This window comes from Pseudophryne corroboree, chromosome 1, assembly GCF_028390025.1.
Source record: "Pseudophryne corroboree isolate aPseCor3 chromosome 1, aPseCor3.hap2, whole genome shotgun sequence".
Lineage (NCBI taxonomy): Eukaryota > Metazoa > Chordata > Amphibia > Anura > Myobatrachidae > Pseudophryne > Pseudophryne corroboree.
Genome location: NC_086444.1, coordinates 871,771,471 through 871,794,184, shown reverse-complemented (window position 1 = coordinate 871,794,184; position 22,714 = coordinate 871,771,471). Strand labels below are relative to the sequence as shown.

Genomic DNA, 22,714 nt, shown 5'->3' with positions numbered 1-22,714 from the left:
TGCCCATAAAAATATAGATCAATTATATTCTAATCTATATTGGTAAATAAATATTGGGGGCTACTTTACCATAATTCAGACATTCCCAGGAGAGATTTATAACACAGGGTATTTACCTGACAGTCAAAGATTTTTTTTATCTATGCTAAACAATCATCACAAATGATTTAGCACTTTGTTACTCACCTAAGCAATACACATGTGCTAGTAATGAGCTGATGAATGCTGGAGGTGATGCACAATTGGAAAGCTTAGCAGTGTTGCATTTGTGAAAACAATCAGGATCAATATCGGATGATACACATTGGGGCAGGGACGTGCGGTGAGCTAAATTGCTCAGGAAGCACTTGCTTGCACCAGAGCCAGATTTACATGCAATATATGAGCCAAAGGGTACATCTGGGCATTATACACAGGTGCAGCAGTATAAACTCCTGGAAATTTTGTGAGTTTTGATCAGAGATGTGCGGAAAAGATATTCAGGGGAGGCACTGCCTCACCTGCCATAGACTTTTTACTCCAGAGTTTGGGCTATAAAAATTATTAGAATAATGCAAAGAAGATATTTCAAACAAATTATTAGTATTTTTCATATACTTTATTCAGTCAAAGCGCTGGTTTAAACGTAAGTATGACAGGAAAAGCTCTGCCTCACCTGCCTCACCCCACCGCATGTCACTGCATTGGGGGTCATTCAGATCTGATCGCTGCTGTACGTTTTCGCACAGCTGGCGAGCAGGTCCTAAATGCGCATGCACCGCAATGCGCACGTTCGTCGGACAACAACGGGCATAGCGGGCCAGCAACAGGATGGTGCAAAAAATCTGTTCGCACGGGCGTTCGCAAGGTGATTGACAGGAGGAGGCAGTTTGTGGGTGGTAACTGAGCGTTTATTGGGAGTGTCCGGAAAAACCCTGATGTGTCCAAGTGTTTTCAGATGTCTGATGTCCGCTATGGCCCCGATCAGCCTGTTGTGATCACACTGTAGGAGTAAGTCCTGGGTTGCGCACAGACTGCACGCACTGGATTTTCGCAGTTTGCCATACACATTGCATCCCACACTTCCACGGCGAATTTACACTCCTGGAGATGGCGACTATCTGATCGCAGGACAGCAAAATGACAGCCCAGCGATCAGATATGAATCACCTCCATTGTGCATTGGTGGTGCCCTATCTGCTGAAGGGGAGATGTATCAAACCTAGTAAAAAAAAAAAGAAGTGGATATGCTTCCCATACCAACCAATCAGCTTCCAACTGCAATTTTATAGAGGGTGGTTGCTATGTGCAACTTCTCCACGTTTTCCCCCATTGGCTTGATACACCTCACCCTCAGCGTGACTTGTACACAAGCAGGAGGTGACATATGCTCCTGTCACACTGCCGGCAGCACCATGATCCCGCAGTCAGCGGGTAACTCAGCTGTGAGGAGTTACGTGGCCTGAACAGAGACCGCTATAGCACTGGCATGGCCACAAGGTGGCGTACACCTCACACAGCAAGCGTGAAGGCGGCTGCTCTCACTTCTGAGCTACGTGTGTGTGCCAGTCCCCACCCTGTGATGTGAGAGGGAGGAGGGGAGGGAGCAGCAGGTTAGGAGTCACCATCATCACAGCACAGAGAGAGGGAGCTGCTGCTGATACTACTCACGGGAGCAGCGGCGGCCACTCCTCCTCCTCCACCAAGGACACATCCACTCATTGGGAAGCAGAAGACATCATCCCTGCACAGACAATAGCCGCCGGCTCCCTCCCTGTGGGCTGAGGCTGCCGGGAAGGAGCTGCAGTGAGGAAGTTGAATTTTTTTTTTTTGTATCTTTCTGCTCTGCCATTGTTATTACCATCACTGCTGCTGCTGTCACCGCCGGATCTCACACAGGGGGGCAGGGAAACATGTGCAGTTGCCCCCCCTCAGCATGCCAGCCGCTGCCCGCTGTACGAAGGGGATGCAGCCAGGCCAGGCATAAGACGGTGGGCATCGCTGCCAGCTACCCCGGCTGCTGCCCGGATCTCTCTGCTGCTGCTCCAGCCTCCTTCTCCTCCCCTCCGCGGCACTGCCCCCTGCTGCCTCCCCAACCCTGAGGCGGTGTCACCGGCTGCAGCAGCACATCGGGGACATCATGTAACAGGCGCTGCCGGCGTTATGTATGCGCCCCCCTCCTGCAGCCGGCTGACGGAGCGCTGACCCCGGCCCCGACCATGCCGCTGTCCCGGCGCTGACCTCCCACCCCCCTGACAATGATGATGATGGCAGCACAGGACGCCTGCGGCAGCAGCGCCAGCTGTGACCTGAGGACCGCCCGGCTATGGAGGGACGCAGCCCTGCGCTCCAGGAAACTGCGGAGCAGCCTGCGCCAGCTGACACTGAGCTGCGGGGAGCAGAACAAGCTCATCCTGCCCGAGGACCTGGGGGACGTGGAGGTGCTGAACCTGGGCAACAACTCCCTGGAGGAGGTGCCGGACGGGCTGCAGAGCCTGGGTGCGGGCAACCTGCACGTCCTCATCCTGCGCAGGAACAAGTTCCTCAGCGTGCCCTCGGCCGTGTACGAGCTGGGCCGCCTGACCGAGCTGGACATGAGCCACAACCAGCTGAGCTGTCTGACCGAGGCGGTTGGGCTGCTGGGCCAGCTGCGGAAGCTCTGCCTGAGCCACAACAAGCTGCAGACCTTGCCCCGGCAGATCGGCTCCCTGCTGCAGCTGGAGGAACTGGACGTCAGCTTCAACCGCATCAGCCACCTGCCGGACACCGTGCAGGCGCTGCCCCGCCTCCGAGCCCTGGACCTGGACCACAACGAGCTGCGCAGCTTCCCCCAACAGCTGCTGCACCTGCCCGGCCTGGAGGAGCTGGACTTCTCCGGCAACAAGATGCTGGGCAGCAGCTGCGGCGGCTCCCTCCCCGACGGCATCCGGGCCATGAGCTCCCTGAAGGTGCTGTGGCTGAGCAGCACAGGCCTCTGCTCCCTGCCCGACTCCTTCTGTCAGCTCAGCAACCTGGAGAGCCTCATGCTGGACAACAACCGCCTGTGCTCGCTGGCTGACGGCTTCGGCTCCCTGCAGAAGCTGAGGATGATCAACTTGTCCTCCAACTCCTTCCAGGAATTCCCCGGGATCCTGCTGCAGCTGCGGGAGCTGGAGGAGCTCTACATGAGCAGGAACAGGCTGACCGTAGTGCCAGAAGGAATCTGCAGCCTCCTCAGGCTGGTGACTTTGTGGCTGGACAACAACAGGATCAGGTACCTGCCAGACACCATTGTGAAGCTCGGCTTACTGGAGGAGCTGGTCTTGCAGGGCAACCAAATAGCAATTCTCCCTGATGACTTTGGTAAGCTCTCCAAAGTTAAAATCTGGAAGATCAAAGACAACCCCCTGATTCAGCCCCCTTATGAGGTGTGTATGAAAGGCATCCCTTACATTGCTGCTTATCAGAAGGAACTTGCCCATTCACAGCCAGCAGTAAAGCCAAGGTTAAAACTAGTCCTCTCTGGGCTGAAGAATGCTGGCAAAACTGTGCTGAGACATTGCCTGACCGACGGTCACCAAACCAGTCGGATACTGGTAAATACAGGGATTGAGGTCACTAACTGGACTGCTGATGCGGAGCGAGGACTTATCTTTATCGTTTATGATTTAGCTGGGGACCAGAGCTATGACATAATCAACCCTTTCTTTCTCTCCCCTGGTGCTCTCTATATCTTAGTAGTTAATTTAAAGTCCTACGTTTCTAAGCATTTTTATACATCTGTAGGGTATTTTCTACATTTTATCAGTGCCAAGGTACCACATGCAGTTGTTTGCATAGTAGGGACTCATGCAGATTTATGTGAGGGGATGGAGATGGAGGAGAAATGCCTTGATATACACCAACAGATATCACAGCAGGAGAAGAAGGATTCAGAGACACTACAAAATTTGGCACAGACTGTTGATGAAGCTCTCAGCCAAGACTACGACATGCGTTCCTCAAACCCTCATGCAGCTTTTTATGGTGTTAATGACAAGAATTTGAGAAGAAGAAAAGCCCAGTTCCAATATTTAATGAACAACCGTCTTCAGATTCTCTCACCTGTGCTTTGTGTTAGCTGCAACGATTATTCGAACATTAGGCGCTTGAGGGAAAAGCTGCTTTCTGTGGCCGAACACAGAGAGATTTTCCCAAACTTACATAGAGTTCTTCCTAAATCTTGGCAAATGCTGGAGGAATTGCACTTTAAACCTCAGGAGCTGTGGCTGACCTGGTGGGATTCGGCAAGACTAGGCCTACAGGCAGGGCTAACCGAGGACAGGCTGCAGAGTGCCCTGTCTTATTTACATGAGAGTGGCAAGCTGCTTTATTTTGAAGACAATGTGACTCTTAAAGAGTACGTTTTCCATAATCTGACAAAACTGATTGACATTTTGAATGTTTTTTTCCAGAGGGATGCCTCTGTCCTACTGCAGAAACTTATGAGTGACAGTAAGGTAGATGAGCTGAGGGCCACACAGTTGCATCATTATGTGGAAGGGTTCCTTCTTCATGGACTATTGCCCACTCATGTGATTAAATTGCTTCTCAAACCACATATCAAAACACAACAAGACTTGCAGCTCATCCTTGAACTCTTGGAAAAAATGGGTCTCTGTTATTGTATAAATAAACCAAAATCTAAACCCTTGAATGGAGCAACTGCCTGGTATAAGTTTCCATGTTATGTAAAGAATGAGGTACCACATGCTGAGGCTTGGATCAATGGTACAAATCTATCAGGACAATCTTTAGCGGTTGAACAGCTTCAGATAGAATACAGCTTTCCGTTTATATTCCCGCCTGGCTTGTTTGCCCGCTTTAGTGTCCAGATTAACAGTCACATAGTTCATCGCTCAGATGGTAAATTTCAGATCTTTGCATACAGGGGAAAAGTGCCAGTTGTAGTGAGCTTTCGACCTTCAAAAGGAGCCTTACAGCCAGACATTTTATCTATTGCCAGCCATGCCTCACTGCCTAACATATGGACTGCATGGCAGGCAATAACACCCTTGGTTGAAGAACTGAATGCACTATTACAAGAGTGGCCAGGCCTTTACTACACAGTACATGTTCTTTGTTCCAAGTGCCTTAAGAGGGGATCACCCAACCCACACACCTTTCCAGGTAAGATTTATGTTAGACATACAGTAGGCTACATGCCATTTTCAGTTGACCTTTTGCAAACGGAGTTTTATTTTTTATGTTCATGAAGTTTTGTTGCTCATTACAAATCAGTTTGTCTGTAGAAGTTTTTGTGCATACCCATCATTTAAAATGTGTTTTAAAGGTGAGCTTAATAATTTCTAAAGGCAAATTGAAGTCATTTTGACAATGATGTTTTAAATGTGCCTTTGGTGCAGTTGTTGAGCGCTGTATTTTTTTTTATTTATATTTTTGACTGATTACTATAAATGACTGGCCACAATTGTTTCAAGGAAACAAATTGCACAAGCAAAGTATGGTATAAAAAAACTTCAGGAAATTAGATTGGAAAATGTTATTAAACAAGTGTTTGCATTTTCATTGTAATATTTCTGTTTGTAGTTTACGAGGGTTATAGTTGTGGGTGGTAATTTAAGCGTAGTAACTACAGTTTGATATATGTAAATTAATGTACATTGAGAGAGTCAGGACGGGTCTCTCAAAGAGGAGGAGGTTGTATCATTTTAATGATTCATATACACTAATTCTCTGTATATTTCACAAAACAGACATTTGCATATATAGGATATAATAGCAACAAGCTGTAGAGCATGTGATAAGGCAACTGAATGTACCTGTTGTATATCTAGGAATATTTACTGAGGCTTAATTAGAGGACACACAGGTTGGATGGACACTGAAGTGCTGTTTTTGCGGTTTCCACAATCCTGAAGTGGGCATGCATCTTGTATAGCTCTAGGTAGCCAACGTAGGCAGGATTGTGCACATAAAGAAACTATAGGGTTCCACACGTTTTGTGGAATGGAAACCTGAACAGCTGCAACATGTCTTCTTAATAGCATCTCTAGAATGTCCATTTCCCCTCTGAGGTCATTGACACTGGGATATTGTTTTCAAACCACATATTTTCATTAGAATATTGTTGCACTGAGCTGCATAATATTTATTTTGGGTATCTTGACTTTTTGATCAGTGAAGGAGGATGTTGATTGTGTGATGATTTGTGCGATCATGTGAGTCATACTAGAAATCAGTAAGATCTGACACATGGTCCGTTCTCGTTACAGTGTGGATATTTTTTAAAAGAGAGAGACAAAACTATGAGAGATAAAGTAGCAACCAATCAGCTCCTAACTGTCATTTTACAAATAAAGCCTATAAAATGTAAGGCAGAAGCTGAATGGCTGGTACATTATCTTTCAAATTTGATCTCTCTTCTAGCTTTGATAAATTCCCCCCAAAATCTTTTAGCCTGATCTGAAAACAGTCTAGTACAGTTTCCCAATAACTGGTCCATGGCAACATCAGCGCTTGTCCTTTTTCATATCAAATGAAGGAACCAATGTAAAACCGCGATATCATTATTGCGGATTCTCACAGCTTTTGATTAGTATTGCAACATTTTCTAATTTACTAATGAAAATGTTTTTGAGCTATCTTTAATCCCTTTATTCTCAGGTGTACTTTGTTTACTGATATCATAGGTACTAATGTTACTTTTACTTCTAAAGTGCATATATTTAGTGTCCCTAGAAACAGCATGAATTTCTGGGTTTGCACTAATTGTGTAAGAGGAACTATTGGAAATTACTGAAAGTTTTGCTTTTTTTTCCATAGAAGGGGCTCTTTATTAGTCAGGAGCAAAGTGAAAAAAGAAAGTAACTTGACACCTTGACAAATCAGGGTTCAAACACATTTTCTTTCTCATGCAAGGTCAATACTGGCTGATTTGAAATGCTGGACAGCTTTTATTTTACACTGCAGTTTAGATTTTAGTCTGGATCCATCCCCTTTTTTTTTTTTTTTTTTTATTATCCCAACTCAGAATCAGCCTAATGGGCCCTACACACTGGCAGATCCGCCGCCGAGCTGCCCGACGGCGGATACGGGCGACCCGGCGGCGGGGAGGGGGGAGTGAAATCTCTTCACTCCCCCTGTCGCCCGGCTCCATAGCACTGCATGCTAATATGGACAATCTCGTCCATATTGGCCTGCATGCATAAGCGACGGGGCACCAACGATTAAAGAGCGCGGGGCCGCGCATCGTTAATCGTTGGTGCCTACACACTGCACGATATGAACGAGTTCTCGTTCATTAATGCACAAGAACGTTCATATCGTGCATTTTATCTGCCAGTGTGTAGGGCCCTTCTGGTGAGCATGAACCACTTAACTCGTGATTTTGTTTTCCAAAAAAAGTTGTTCAGGAATTGTTGTGTTTAATGAATTAGAACTTTTCCAAAATGATTTTATTAATAAAAATAAAGAAAAAATGAACAATTGTAAAATAGAATTTTTTCAACAATTTGGAGCACTGGGGCCATTGCTACTTATTTCCCCAATGGCTGTTCATCTGAGCAGCGGCCAGGCACACACTGGGGGGTTGAGGGGGGGTTAATTTACATTTCCTGTGCAGCTGCCCAGTAGGGGGTCATGCTGTGCTGACCAATCAGCAGTGATTAGCAACACGACAGACACTGGGGGAGAGTTCAGGAGCTGGGAGGTCCCTCTGTCATTGGTGGATGCAAGAAGATTATCTTCCAGCAGCCACCGTCTCTGCGGTTGACTGGTCACATTGTTTGCAACAAGGTCAGATAACGCACAGCCTGGTGTCATTGCAAACCATGCCCTCAATCCAATTCAGCGTTGATCGAATAGCGCCGGGAATTAACTCCCGGTCCTATTCAATTCAGCGCGTTGTTATTATTATTATTATTATTATCCTTTATATGGCGCCACAAGGGTTCCGCAGCGCCCAATTACAGAGTACATAAACAAATAATCAAACAGGAAAACAGCAACTTACAGTTGATGACAGTTTAGGACAAGTACAGGGTAAATAAACAGTTACATCAGCAGATGACACTGGAAGAAGTATCAGGTGGCAGAAGACTGCTGGATTTGGTGCAGTTGAAGATTATTAAAGTAAGAAAGGATAAGCACATGAGGGAAGAGGGCCCTGCTCGTGAGAGCTTACATTCTAAAGTCATGTCTGATAAAGCCGGTTCTTGTGGACTCAACAGGGTGTTTAGTTGGGAGAATGACATTCTCAGTCTAAAGTGCCCGGCGCAATGCTTTTTCTGCTGTGCTAAGGGCAGAAATCAGCATCACGCCAGCACTTTTGTTGGATTTCTGTAGGCCGTCACATTGCGCTGAATTGAGTAGCATCGGGGGTTAATTCCGAGTGCTATTAATTTCACGCTGAATTGAATCGAGCCCAATGGGGGGAATTGATTAGTTTTGAGCGTCTAATGTTCCTGTCTAAAAGGGACTTTTTAGACACCCAAACAATTTTCACTATTCAATTGTTTGGGCATACATGCATGTCGCGCCCGGACAGACTGGGTTTAGTTGCCTAAACAGCTAAACCCGTCTAAACTCCGGTTTGTATGCCAAAAGTGCTGAGTTTGCACATAGGAGGCTGCGAGAAACATGTGTTCTGCCATTCGGGTGCCCAGCAGCCACGGAGAACAATTGATTTGCTGCCGTCAGGCACCATCTATCGGTGGCCGTGAATAAAACAATTGAATCGGCCCCAATGTGACCACGCCAGGCAAGTAGTTAAATAAAATATCTTTGTCAATAAGCAACCACTGCACAGCCCCATACGTCAAAGTAAAAAGGTTAATCTCAGTGAAATACCACAACATTCACAAATTATAAATTTGTCTTGTCAGTGATGTGAAAAGCCTTAAACTACTTCTATTAAATAGTGTTAGAGCAGTAGTTATGTAAAATGCTAGGTCTTTGGTTCAGAGATACGTATAGTAAACTGTTGTACAATTTCGATTGCTGGAAGCCCCTATATGCAGATAAGAGTAATGAGTCATATCAGCAAATTTTGTGAAAATGGATAAATTATTATAAAAGCTGATGTGTGTTTTTCACAACCCTAGCAAGATGCCTCCTTATCTAACATTGGGGGTAATTCCAAGTTGATCGCAGCAGGAATTTAGTTAGCAATTGGGCAAAACCATGTGCACTGCAGGGGAGGCAGATTTAACATGTGCAGAGAGAGTTATAGGCCCTACACACTGGCCGATTTTTTGAAAGATATGAACGATCTCGTTCATAAATGAACGAGAACTCGTTCATATCTTTCAGTGTGGAGGCTCCAGCGATGAACGATGCGCGGTCCCGCGCTCGTTCATCGCTGGTCCCCCGTCGGCTGTGCATGCAGGCCAATATGGACGATCTCGTCCATATTTGCCTGCAGTTCTATGGAGCCGCGTGACGGGGGGAGTGAAGAAACTTCACTCCCCCCGTCGCCGGGTCGGCCGTATCCGCCGTCGGGCAGCTCGGCGGCGGGTCGGCCAGTGTGTAGGGCCCCTTAGATTTGGGCGGGGTGTGTTCAATCTGCAATCTAATTTGCAGTGTAAAAATAAAGCAGCCAGTATTTACCCTGCACAGAAACAAAATAACCCACCCAAATCTAACTCTCTCTGCAATTGTTATATCTGCCTCCCCTGCAGTGCACATGGTTTTGCCCAATTGCTAACTAAATTCCTGCTGCTATCAACTTGGAATTACCCCCATTGTGCAGACACCAGTATATTTTGTGTGTGATTTACTAATTTTAGTTATCTGTTTCCAGTTATGGCAATTTTTTCATTGCATCATTTCACAGCCTGCCCAGAATAGTAATTTTACAAAATTACTAATGAATAAATGGAGTATTTGTGATTTCCACAGATAAGTGAACATAACTGTACAGCATTACAGTGCTCATCATGAGCCTCATTCTTACATGGATGATTTACTGCATAGCTGAAGACTAAACATTTTCTTGCTCTGGAATCAGTCTTTCCAGATTCCTTACATAACTTGGTGCTAGATTAAAGTCGTCTCCACAGTACAGGCCATAGCTGTGCACATCATACACTTTTTCCTAAATCATTGGCTGTGATTTTCAAAAACGGTTACAATTCCTTAAGCTGGTTTCAGCTAAAACGTATATATTTTTTATTATACATTTAGCTAAAATAAATGAGTTACAGAGCAAGGCAGTTGTATGTGTATTGCAGCTGCTTTGGCACTTGTGACCTTGGCTAGTTACCTCAGCACACCAAGCTTGAGCATATACAGAGCTCACATTCCAGGCTCTCAGGGCACGCATTCTATGTCACTGTGTTCTACAAATCTGCATGCAGAGTTCATTCTAAAGAAATTGTAATAAAATTTGTCTTGTGGGTTTAGGGCTACAATTCTGTGTAAACAGCGCTTTGTGTTTCTGGAGCACTGTTGATCTTACGATGATACGGAAAAGCTCTCCTATGAATAGACTTTTTAGTTTGACTAGTAGAGCACAAAGGAATTCCTGCTAATCATTCTTTTCAATGCTTGAAAATGCTTCCAGGAGTAAAATTAAAAGTGGATCTGCCACACACAATTTATCATGAGCTCATCATAAAATGGGTCACTTTAAATTTTGTATTACAGGTTGAGTATCCCATATCCAAATATTCCGAAATACGGAATATTCCGAAATACGGACTTTTTTGAGTGAGAATGAGATAATGAAACCTTTGTTTTTTGATGGCTCAATGTACACAAACTTTGTTTAATACACAAAGTTATTAAAAATATTGTATTAAATAACCTTCAGGCTGTGTGTATAAGGTGTGTATGAAACATAAATGAATTGTGTGAATGTACACACACTTTGTTTAATACACAAAGTTATAAAAAATAATGGCTAATATGACCTTCAAGCTGTGTGTATAAGGTGTATATGTAACATAAATGCATTCTGTGCTTAGACTTAGGTCCTATCACCATGATATCTCATTATGGTAAGCAATTATTCCAAAATACGGAAAAATCCGATATCCAAAATACCTCTGGTCCCAAGCATTTTGGATAAGGGATACTCAACCTGTATTTTTTTTAATCTAGTAAAGGTTATTTTAAATGTAACCGGTGTATTTATTATGTACTGTAGGTGTCACGGCCAGTGAATGCATCATTTAAAGCATTACCAGTTGTCTGCTTCAGCTTATTCATTTTGAAGCCTCATTTGTGCATCTCTTGAGAACAATCACTTAATTCACTAAAAGTCAGGGATAACTATTATTTTGCAAATAGCAAAAGTCTAATTTCCAAAGGTTTGGTAGTTCTATGGAAAAGGGTGACTTGCTCTGATGTATGTTATGGTGCAGGATGTAGGGGCGGATCTAGACTTTTCATTTTGGGAGCAGTTTATGAATGATTACTGACTTCTCCTTCTACTTCTACTGTCAGAGAGAAATCAGGGACTGTGTGTGTGTGTTGGGGGGGGGGGGGGAGGATCAGGGGAGAGAGAGAGGGAACAGGAGAGTGATCTCCTGTATCTGCTGCAAGGGTGGAGCTGGCAGCGACAGTGTGCAGATACATGCAAACAACCCTCAGGATGAAAATTGTACAGGATAATCAACCAGTAGATGCTAGAAGCAAGTGGGCTAAAGGACTTCTGATGTCAAGGGGAGGAGCTAGGCCGGTTGGATAGTTTTTTCACGATCCATGCCAACAACTGCTCCCTTTAGTAACCCGGTGTCGAGTGGAGCATGCCAGCAAGGGTACATTTCGGATACCATGTTCGGGCCTTCCCCAACTTGGTTTTAGCCATAACCCTTACCACACGCTCCGTATGCCACTGTTTATCGAATGGGGGATCCTCCTGCAGCTGAGATGACATGATAATGCAGGCAGGAGACACTCCCAGTAGTGCTTTGCACAGGAGGCTGGCTCACACGCAGGGAGACTGGGGCAAAGCCAGCATAGGGAGAGAGAAGACGCAGGGGATTGGCCGGAAGTCGTGAGAGCTCTCTCCTCTCTCTGTTCAAGTGATGCTGGCTCAGTCCCCCTCTCTTTCTCTCTCTCTCTCTCTCTCTCTCTCTCTCTCTCTCTCTCTCTCTCTCTCTCTCTCACTCTCTCACTCTGCAAGCCTGTGGAGAGACTAATGCAGATCATATCTGGCACACTGTGCATACAGCAGCACGTGGCAGGGAAATATATGTCTGGAGGGGGAAGGGGGGCGTTCAATGTAATTATCCTCCACCCCTAAATACTCCAGTGGTAGGATGATCATGGCCCAAGCAACCTTGCATTTGGTACTTCCATTTGTTTCCTTTCAATGTGCGTTGAGGTTGTGGGTGATAAAGGGAGCATAGACTAACTACTTCCCAGCCCTTTCCGGGTGGGACCATGTGAGAGGACAGCCCCGTTATTTCCACAGCTATGATATACAGGATATATTGGAATATGGTACACAGAATTTCCAAGGTTTGCACAGTTAAAAACTGAGTGTATTGACAGCAAGTGAAGCAAAACCATTTTATGTCCATGTCCCATTCCTTTTCTACACGATTTTAACCCATCGGGCTGATAAATCGTGTGAAAAAGTGTCAAATCGTGTTTCATTTACTTCCAAATCTGATGCGAGGTCCCGCGCATCTGAGCGAACCCGGAGAGTGTCACTGCTGCTCCAAGGCTGGGATACGATGTATCCTTGAATGGGATCGCATGTAAAATATTGTATGCAAAATGACCGCATACGATGTATCGTATGCTATATAGCCGCCGGCGGGGAGTTGCCAAGGTATCGCATGCGAGGCTGCATGCGACACCTTGGCTTAACGTATGGCCACCTTGGTGTGCGCATGGTGTTCTATGATCAGTCCTAAAGTAAGTTAATACTCGCATGTTATCCTTAACAGAATTTCTCCCTGGTAAGAGCTTTAATGGAAGGTGTGAGTTTAAAAAACCCCAAAAAACTAACAGTCTGTTGGTTTCCGCTAGTAGTCTGTTAATAGAACTGGTGTGATGTAGGGCAGTTAGTTCAGCTTTGTGGTGTAATACGGCAAGGCATGACAAACTGCAGTGCCAAATTCCGCTGGCATAATGAGCAATTTGCTGGCAAATGAGGAATGAGGCAAATAATTTGTGTAACAGTTTGAAAAATGTTGTTGATTCCTATTCAAAACCGTAATGTGCCCAAATACGGGTGGTCTTCTGTTTGCCGGCGGTCGGGCTCCCGGCGCTCAGTATACCGGCGCCGGGAGCCCGACAGCCGGAATACCGACAATTATTTTCCCTCGTGGGGGTCCACGACCCCCATAGAGGGAGAATAAAATAGTGTGGCGCGCGTAGCGCGCCACCGTGCCCGTAGCGTGGCGAGCGCAGCGAGCCCGCAAGGGGCTCATTTGCGCTCGCCAAGCTGTCGGTAAGCCGGCGGTCGGGCTCCCGGCGCCGGGATGCTGGTCGCCGGGAGCCCGACCGCCGGCCAGCCGTAGTGAACCCCCCAAATACAGAGGGGAAAACCATTTACTGATCTTTGGCAGAAAATACGGATGAGTGTAATGTGTAACCTTTTTATGCTCTTTAAAAGGGTTGGACTGCTTGTACTTTGTAGAATATATTTATAGATGCCTGCTTAAGATATGATCATTTATATACTCTCCTTTATTTGACCTATTTTGGTTTTATATCACATTAGACAGTCATTTTTAATTACATACAAAAAAAAAAATGAGCAAAGGCATTAGACTGCTCAGTGTTTACTGGGTGAAATCTGTTGCAATAATAGAAACTGGAATGAAATGACTCACACTGTTGTGCGCGCTGTCTGATTTTCTGTAGCAACAGCTACATGTAACTGATGACTAAAATAAGGAATTGTGTAGTTAATATGGGAATGTTAACGGAATCTGCATTATGAGATGTAGTTGGCATCCTGACGTTCACAATGCCGGCCGTCGGAACTCGACAACGCTGAGAATTCTGTCGCTGGAACTCAGAATGTAAGCATGTCTCGAGGGGGTTAGGCTGCGGGGGGAGTGTGTTAGGGTTGGGCTGCGGGGCGGGAGAGGATGTTTAGGGTTAGGCTGCAGGTAACGAGGGTAAGTGGTAGGACAAAAAGTGTCTGGATTCTCACCTTCGGGATGCTGCTATCTGTATTCTGACTGTCTGGGTCTCGTACCAAACCCTGCATTATATGCTAAGACCAGTTTGAGACGTGAGTGTCTGCAGAACTTATGTACAGTTGCAAGCTGCAACATGTAGAAAAGCATACATTTTTATTTTTTTTGTCAATGAAACAAGGGTACATACTGTTCTGAGATGTTTTACTTAGGAGGTATTGCTTAGTAAAATCAGGAAAGTTATCATGTAGCGTTTTCAAAATATATATATATATTTTTTAATTTGTCTTTTCTAAACTTAGGGGCCGATTCAATTGTTTTTCTCCCCGGCCCCTATTAGATGGCGCCCAGTGGAACAATTCAGTTGTTGCTCCATTTAGGCGCGCATGCAGCCGGGGAGCTGAATTGTGCCGTAAATGCTGTGGTTTGAGCGCTCAAACCTGTGTTTAGATGGGTTTGGCCACTTTGCGTGGCTAAACTCTGTACTAATGGGTGCGTATACAGGGCATTCACGCCCAAACTGTAAGTTCCAAATCAAATCAGATGCAGGGAATTAAACACCCTGCAAAAGTGGTTGCAACACGCCTGCATTTTTAATGACCCTTCTTCTTAATGATCCCTGACTTTCAATCACTTTGCAAATATACCCTCTATGACAGCTGTCGCAGGACCCTTGCGGCACATGCACGGTGCTTCTTCCAATAATACAAATCGCTCAATAAAATTAATAAACAGATCAAATACATACAAGGTGGATGAAGGAGGGGAAGGCAGGAGACAGGGGTAAGAGAGGGCTCTCTTAGTAAATGCTTATCCGCAGTAGTGTTTCCCATGGAGTATTCTACAGCAGATAAATTCCTGCAGTTTTGCAACACTATTGAAAACAAGATGACCTTCAGGTATAGTGCCCTTCTGCCTTCCCTTGCCAGCTCCATGATTATTGATGTTTAGAATCAATAAGCTGTCATAATGGAACAGCTTTATGATATCCATTAACACAGCGAATAACCCCTGTCCAGCTTTATTTTGGTCCCCAAGTTCCTCATGTAAAATTATTTCATTTTATGTTTAACAATTGCCATTTTCATAATTTTACTTTTCACTCAGGAATGACAGATATTTCAAATATGATGTTTCCTTGATATAAAGTACAAAATGGAGTGAGACTGTTGTAGACTAGAAAATACACATTAGTGTGGCAAGTCATGATGGGTTTGCTGTACTATTATTGTGCTTAGCAGTTTGCTTGTTTTCTGCTTTGACTACCTTAAATGATGACTCATGAAACATTACTAATGTTCTGTACATGGCAGTTACGATTCCCATAAAGGAAACATTACATCATTATTCAGTGTAACAAACTGTGAGTTGATAAGTAAGGTGAGACGTCTCCTGTTTTAAATGGTTAAGCCATTTCACAATGGTTTTTCCATATTTGCCTAGCCAGTATTGATCATACACTAATTCAATAATATCTCTTCAGAAAGTACCACATGGAACAATCTAATTGCCCCTGGACTGAATATATAAGAGAGTCTTTCTTCATAGTGTGCAGCAGAAAATGGGACAGAAATGCGAAATGTTCCATATTAGTGTTTGCTATATATACTGCTACTGTACTAAAAATAAAAAATAAAAATAATAATAATAATGTATATGAGATATTTAACCCTTTGTAAATAGGCATTGCTTGCTTTTACATAGTCTCTGTTGAGGTCTTAAAGTTAGGATTACATCTGTGAAAGAGGGTGCCAGCTGCTCCCTCAACAACTGATTTCACATTGCACCAGTGTGCTTCTATTTGAGGTACACGCATTGGCGTATCTATAGTGGGTGTAGGGTGTGCAGTGTGCACGGTCCATTGGGTACATGGGGACCCACACCAAACACACTGCTCTCATATAATTCTAGTTGCCCCTCCAGAGTCCCGTGGTGGGAAATGGCACGGCGGGCACTTTCCTGGTTAAATGCGCAATAGATACGTTTCCCAGAGACCTGTGCATGTGCAGTAGACTCTGGCACAAAGCCAGAGTCTACAGTGCTGCGGCCGCTGACAAAGAGGAGGGCTCCTGCACGGAGCCTGCACACGGGCTCCCTCTCTTATTCTGCCCCTGGAAAAGCCCTGGAAAATTAGTCTGCACCTGCATAGTTGGCAGACATTTCAGAAAATGTGCTCGGTTTAAACAGCTAAGTTAGCGTTGTAACTACGATGGGTGGAACATGTCCCATGCTATGGGACCCAGAAGCCCTCCAGGGCCTGACCCCTGCACCAAGTTTACCCCACCGATCTGTAACCAGGAACTCTGATTACGGACGCTGAACTGACTGCTGACTGTCTACATTCCACTCACTTTTCAGGTCAGTGGCCGGAACCATCCACACAGGCAGTGAACATTAATATGACACAAGCGGAGCTGTTGCACGTGCACGCCAGCTCCTCTGAGAGAGATCCCATCTGCTGAGCTTCCTCTCAGTGTCGACCCCTCTCTATACACTTCTCACTCCTCCCAGAGCTTTCCTTTCTCTGACGTCCTAGTGGATGCTGGGGACTCCGTAAGGACCATGGGGATATAGCGGCTCCGCAGGAGACAGGGCACAATAATAAAAGCTTTAGGATCAGGTGGTGTGCACTGGCTCCTCCCCCTATGACCCTCCTCCAAGCCTCAGTTAGATTTTTGTGCCCGGCCGAGAAGGGTGCAATCTAGGTGGCTCTCCTGAGCTGCTTAGAATAAAAGTTTAAGTTAGGTTTTTTTCTTTCAGTGAGACCTGCTGGCAACAGGCTCACTGCTACGAGGGACTTAGGGGAGAGAAGTAAACTCACCTGCGTGCAGGATGGATTTGCTTCTTAGGCTACTGGACACCATTAGCTCCAGAGGGAGTCGGAACACAGGTCTCACCCTGGGGTTCGTCCCGGAGCCGTGCCGCCGACCCCCCTTGCAGATGCCGAAGTTGAAGAGGTCCAGAGGTCCAGAAACAGGCGGCAGAAGACTTTCAGTCTTCATAAGGTAGCGCACAGCACTGCAGCTGTGCGCCATTGTTGTCAGCACACTTCACCAACAGTCACCAACTGTCACTGAGGGTGCAGGGTGCTGGGGGGGGCGCCCTGGGCAGCAATGTATAATACCTTTTTATGGCTAAAATACATCACATATAGCCCTTGAGGCTATATGGATGTATTTAACCCCTGCCAGATCTCACAAACTCCGGGAGAAGAGCCCGCCGAAAAGGGGGCGGGGCCTATTCTCCTCAGCATACGGCGCCATTTTCCTGCTCAGCTCTGCTGTGAGGAAGGCTCCCAGGCTCTCCCCTGCACTGCACTACAGAAACAGGGTTAAAACAGAGAGGGGGGGCACTTATTTGGCGATATGATTACATATATAAAAATGCTATAAGGGAAAACACTTGTATAAGGGGTTGTCCCTGTATAATTATAGCGTTTTTGGTGTGTGCTGGCAAACTCTCCCTCCCCAAAGGGCTAGTGGGGTCCTGTCCTCTATCAGAGCATTCCCTGTGTGTGTGCTGTGTGTCGGTACGTGTGTGTCGACATGTAGGAGGACGATGTTGGTGAGGAGGCGGAGCAAATTGCCTGTATTGGTGATGTCACTCTCTAGGGAGTCGACACTGGAATGGATGGCTTATTTAGGAATTACGTGATAATGTCAACACGCTGCAAGGTCGGTTGACGACATGAGACGGCCGGCAAACAAATTAGTACCTGTCCAGGCGTCTCAGACACCGTCAGGGGCTTGTAAAAACGCCCATTTACCTCAGTCAGACACGGACACTGACTCCAGTGTCGACGGTGAATAAACAAACGTATTTTCCTTTAGGGCCACACGTTTCATGTTAAGGGCAATGAAGGAGGTGTTACATATTTCTGATACTACAAGTACCACAAATAAGGGTATTATGTAGGGTGTGAATAAACTACTTGTAGTTTTTCCTGAATCAGATAAATTAAATGAAGTGTGTGATGATACGTGGGTTTCCTCCGATAGAAAATTATTGGCGGTATACCTTTTCCCGCCAGAAGTTAGGGCGAGTTGGGAAACACACCTTAGGGTGGATAAGGCGCTCACACGCTTATAAAAACAAGGGGCGTTACCGTCTCCAGATACGGCAGCCCTCAAGGAGTCAGCTGATAGGAAGCTGAAAAATATCCTAAAAGTATATACACACATACTGGTGTTATACTACGACCAGCAATCGCCTCAGCCTGGATGTGCAGCGCTGAGGGGGCTTGGTCGGATTTCCTGACTGAAAATATTGATACCCTTGACAGGGACAAGATTTTATTGACTATAGATGCATTTCTATATATGCGAGATGCGCAGAGGGATATTTGCATTCTGGCATCAAGAGTAAATGTGATGTCCATATCTGCCAGACGAAGACACGACAGTGGTCAGGTGATGCAGATTCCAGACGGCACATGGAAGTATTGCCGTATAAAGGGGCGGTCCATCGGACCTGGTGGCCATGGCAACAGCTGAAAAATCCACCTTTTGTTACCCCAAGTCACATCTCAGCAGAAAAGGACACAGTCTTTTCAGTCTCAGTCCTTTCGTCCCCATAAGGGCAGGCGGGCAAAAGGGCCAGTCATATCTGCCCAGGGGTAGAGGAAAGGGAAGAAGACTGCAGCAGGCAGCCCATTCCCAGGAACAGAAGCCCTCCACAGCTTCTGCCAAGTCCGCAGCATGACGCTGGGGCAGTACAAGCGGACTCAGGTGCGGTAGGGGGTCATCTCAAGAGTTTCAGCACGCAGGGGGCTCACTCACAAGTGGACTCCTGGATCCTACACGTAGTATCCCAGGTGTACATTGGAAATTCGAGACGTCTCCCCCTCACAAGTTCCTGAAGTCTGCTTTACCAACGTCTCCCTCCGACAGGGAGGCAGTATTGGGAACAATTCACAGGCTGTATTCCCAGCAGGTGATAATCAAAGTACCCCTTCTACAACAAGGGAAGGGGTATTATTCCACACTATATTGTGGTACTGAAGCCAGACGGCTCGGTGAGATCTGAAATATTTGAACACTTACATACAAGCGTTCAAATCAAGATGGAGTCACTCAGAGTAGTGATAGCGAACCAGGAAGAAGGGGACGATATGGTGTCACTGGATATCAGGGACGCTTACCTACATGTCCAAATTTGCCTTCTCACCAAGGGTACCTCAGGTTCGTGGTACAGAACTGTCACTATCAGTTCAGACGCTGCCGTTTGGATTGTCCACGGCACCCCGGGTCTTTACCAAGGTAATGGCCGAAATGATGATTCTTCTTAAAAGGAATATGGACGCTTTCCTGATAAAGGCAAGGTCCAGAGAACAGTTGGAGGTCGGAGTAGCACTATCTTAAGTAGTTCTACGACAGCACGAGTGGATTCTAAATATTCCAAAATCGCAGTTTTTTCCGACGACACGTCTACTGTTCCTAGGGATGATTCTGGACACAGTCCAGAAAAGGATGTTTTCTCCCGGAGAAGAAAGCCAGGGAGTTATCCGAGCTAGTCAGGAACCTCCTAAAACCAGGAAAAGTATCAGTGCATCATTGCACAAGGATCCTGTGAAAAATGGTGGTTTCTTACAAAGCGATCCCATTCGGTAGATTTCACGCAAGAACCTTTCCGTGGGATCTGCTGGAAAAATGGTCCGGATCGCATCTTCAGATGCATCAGCGGATAACCCTGTCTCCAAGGACAAGGGTGTTTCTTCTGCGGTGGCTGCAGAGTGCTCATCTATGAAAGGGCCGCAGATTCGGCATTCAGGACTGGGTCCTGGTGACCACGGATGCCAGCCTGAGTGGCTGGGGAGCAGTCACACAAGGAAAAAATTTCCAGAGAGTGTGATCAAGTCTGGAGACTTCTCTCCACATAAATATATTGGAGCTAAGGGCAATTTACAATGCTCTAAGCTTAGCAAGACCTCTGCTTCAAGGTCAGCCGGTATTGATCCAGTGGGACAACATCACGGCAGTCGCCCACGTAAACAGGGCGGCACAAGAAGCAGGAGGGAAATGGCAGAAACTACAAGGATTCTTCGCTGGGCGAAAAATCATGTGATAACACTCTCAGCAGTGTTCATTCCGGGAGTGGAAAACTGGGAAGCAGACTTCCTCAGCAGGCATGACCTCTACCCGGGAGAGTAAGGACTTCATCGGGAAGTCTTCCACATGATTGTAAACCGTTGGGAAAAACCAAAGGTGGACATGATGGCGTCCCGCCTGAACAAAAAACTAGACAGATATTGCGCCAGGTCAAGGGACCCTCAGGCAATAGCGGTGGACGCTCTGGTAACACTGTGGGTGTACCAGTCAGAGTATGTGTTCCCTCCTATGCCTCTCATACCAAAAGTACTGAGAATCATAAGAGGGAGATGAGTAAGAACGATACTCGTGGTTCCGGATTGGCCAAGAAGGACTTGGTACCCGAAACTTCAAGAGATGTTCACGGAAGACCCGTGGCCTCTACCTTTAAGAAAGGACCTGCTCCAGCAGGGGCCTTGTCTGTTCCAAGACTTACCGCGGCCGCGTTTGACGGCATGGCGGTTGAACGCCGGATCCTGAAAGGGCATTCCAGATGAAGTCATCCCTACCCTGGTCGAAGACAGGAAGGATGTAACCGCAAAACATTTTCACCGCATTTGGTGAAGATATGTTGCGTGGTGTGAGGCCAAGAAGGCCCCTACAGAGGAATTCCAACTGGGTCGTTTCCTACATTTCCTGAAAACAGGACTGTCTATGGGCCTAAAATTAGGGTCCATTAAGGTTCAAATTTCGGCCCTGTCGAATTTCTTCCAGAAAGAACTGGCTTTAGTGCCTGACGTTCAGATGTTTGTAAAAGGGGTACTGCATATACAGCCTCATTTTGTGCCCCAGTGGCACCTTGGGATCTCAATGTTGTTTTGAGTTTCCTAAAGTCACATTGGTTTGAACCACTCACCACTGTGGACTTAAAATATCTCACATGGAAGGTGACGATGCTATTAGCCCTGGCTTCAGCCAGGCGTGTGTCAGAATTGGCGGCTTTATCATATATAAAGCCCTTACTTAATTTTTCATTCTGACAGGGCAGAATTGAGGACTCGTCCTCAATTTCTCCTTAAGGTGTTTTCTGTTTTTCACATGAACCAACCTATTGTGGTACCTGCGGGTACTAGGGACTTGGAGGACTCCAAGTTACTTGACGTTGTCAGGGCCCTGAAAAATATGTTTCCAGGACGGCTGGAGTCAGAAAATCTGACTCGCTGTTTAGCCTGTATGCACCCAACAAGATGAGTGCTCCTGCTTCTAAGCAGACGATTGCTCGCTGGATTTGTAATACATTTCAGTTTACACATTCTGTGGCAGGCCTGCCACAGCCAAAATCTGTAAAAGCCCATTCCAAAAGGAAGGGGGCTCATCTTGGGCGACTGCCCGAGGGGTCTCGGCTTTACAACTTTGCCGAGCAGTTACTTGGTCAGGGGCAAACACGTTTGCTAAATTCTACAAATTTGATACCCTGGCTGAGGAGGACATGGAGTCTCTCATTCGGTGCTGCAGGGTCATCCGCACTCTCCCGCCCATTTGGGAGCTTTGGTATAATCCCCATGGTCCTTACGGAGTCCCCAGCATCCACTAGGACGTCAGAGAAAATAAGATTTTACTTACCGATAAATCTATTTCTCGTAGTCCGTAGTGGATGCTGGGCGCCCATCCCAAGTGCGGATTGTCTGCAATACTTGTACATAGTTATTGTTACAAAAATCGGGTTATTCTTGTTGTGAGCCATCTTGTCAGAGGCTCCTTCGTTGTTATCATACTGTTAACTGGGTTCAGATCACAGGTTGTACGGTGTAATTGGTGTGGCTGGTATGAGTCTTACCCGGGATTCAATATCCTTCCTTATTATGCACGCTCGTCCGGGCACAGTATCCTAACTGAGGCTTGGAGGAGGGTCATAGGGGGAGGAGCCAGTGCACACCACCTGATCCTAAAGCTTTTATTATTGTGCCCTGTCTCCTGCGGAGCCGCTATATCCCCATGGTCCTTACGGAGTCCCCAGCATCCACTACGGACTACGAGAAATAGATTTATCGGTAAGTAAAATCTTATTTTTGCTAACTCCAGCTCCTGATTTCTGGAACTCCCAATCCCTACTCATGTTTACGTCCTAAGGGATACTAGGAGTCCATTTAGTACCATGGGGTATAGATGGGTCCACTTGGAGCCATGGGCACTATAGAAGTTTGATAACGTGTGCTGGCTTCTCCCTCTATGCCCATCCTACCAGATTCAGTTTAGAGACTGTGCCCGAAGGAGCTTGGTCACATCTCTGGAAGTTCCTGAAGAGTTTTCTGCATTTATTTTTAAAGTTAGTTATTTTCAGGGAGGACTGGATGGCACCAGCCTGCCTGCTTCTTGGGACTTAGGGGGGGAAGGGCCCAAACCTATAAGGGTTAATTGTCCCGTTCCCCGCTGACAGGACGCTAGCTCCTGAGGGCACTATTTGCAAGCCCCACCATGGCGAGCGTACATTCCTGCAGCATGCCGGCGTCACGGTTAGCGGGTACGGAGATGCACGGCTTCTACACTGGGCGGAATGAGTCTCCAGACTTAGTACACTGTAGTGTACACAGTACGCAGACTGGCAATATAGGCTAAAAGGGGGCT

General features: G+C 46.2%; 1 protein-coding gene across 5 annotated transcripts in view; it reads left to right on the top strand.

The window, feature by feature from the left end:
• The first annotated feature begins 1,431 nt into the window (after positions 1-1,431).
• MFHAS1 (multifunctional ROCO family signaling regulator 1) overlaps positions 1,432-22,714 on the top strand; it is a 150,485-nt gene continuing 129,202 nt past the window's right edge. For 2 of the 5 annotated variants that reach the window (XR_010177375.1, XR_010177376.1), the window contains exon 1: positions 1,433-5,127. Coding sequence is in view for 2 of the 5 variants with exons in the window: in XM_063920043.1 (XP_063776113.1) it covers positions 2,238-5,127 (2,890 nt within the window). In the remaining 3 variants the exon portion in view is untranslated. Of the gene's footprint in view, positions 5,128-22,714 lie in introns of all 5 variants that reach the window. The other 3 variants (XR_010177374.1, XM_063920042.1, XM_063920043.1) reach the window with 2 other exon arrangements.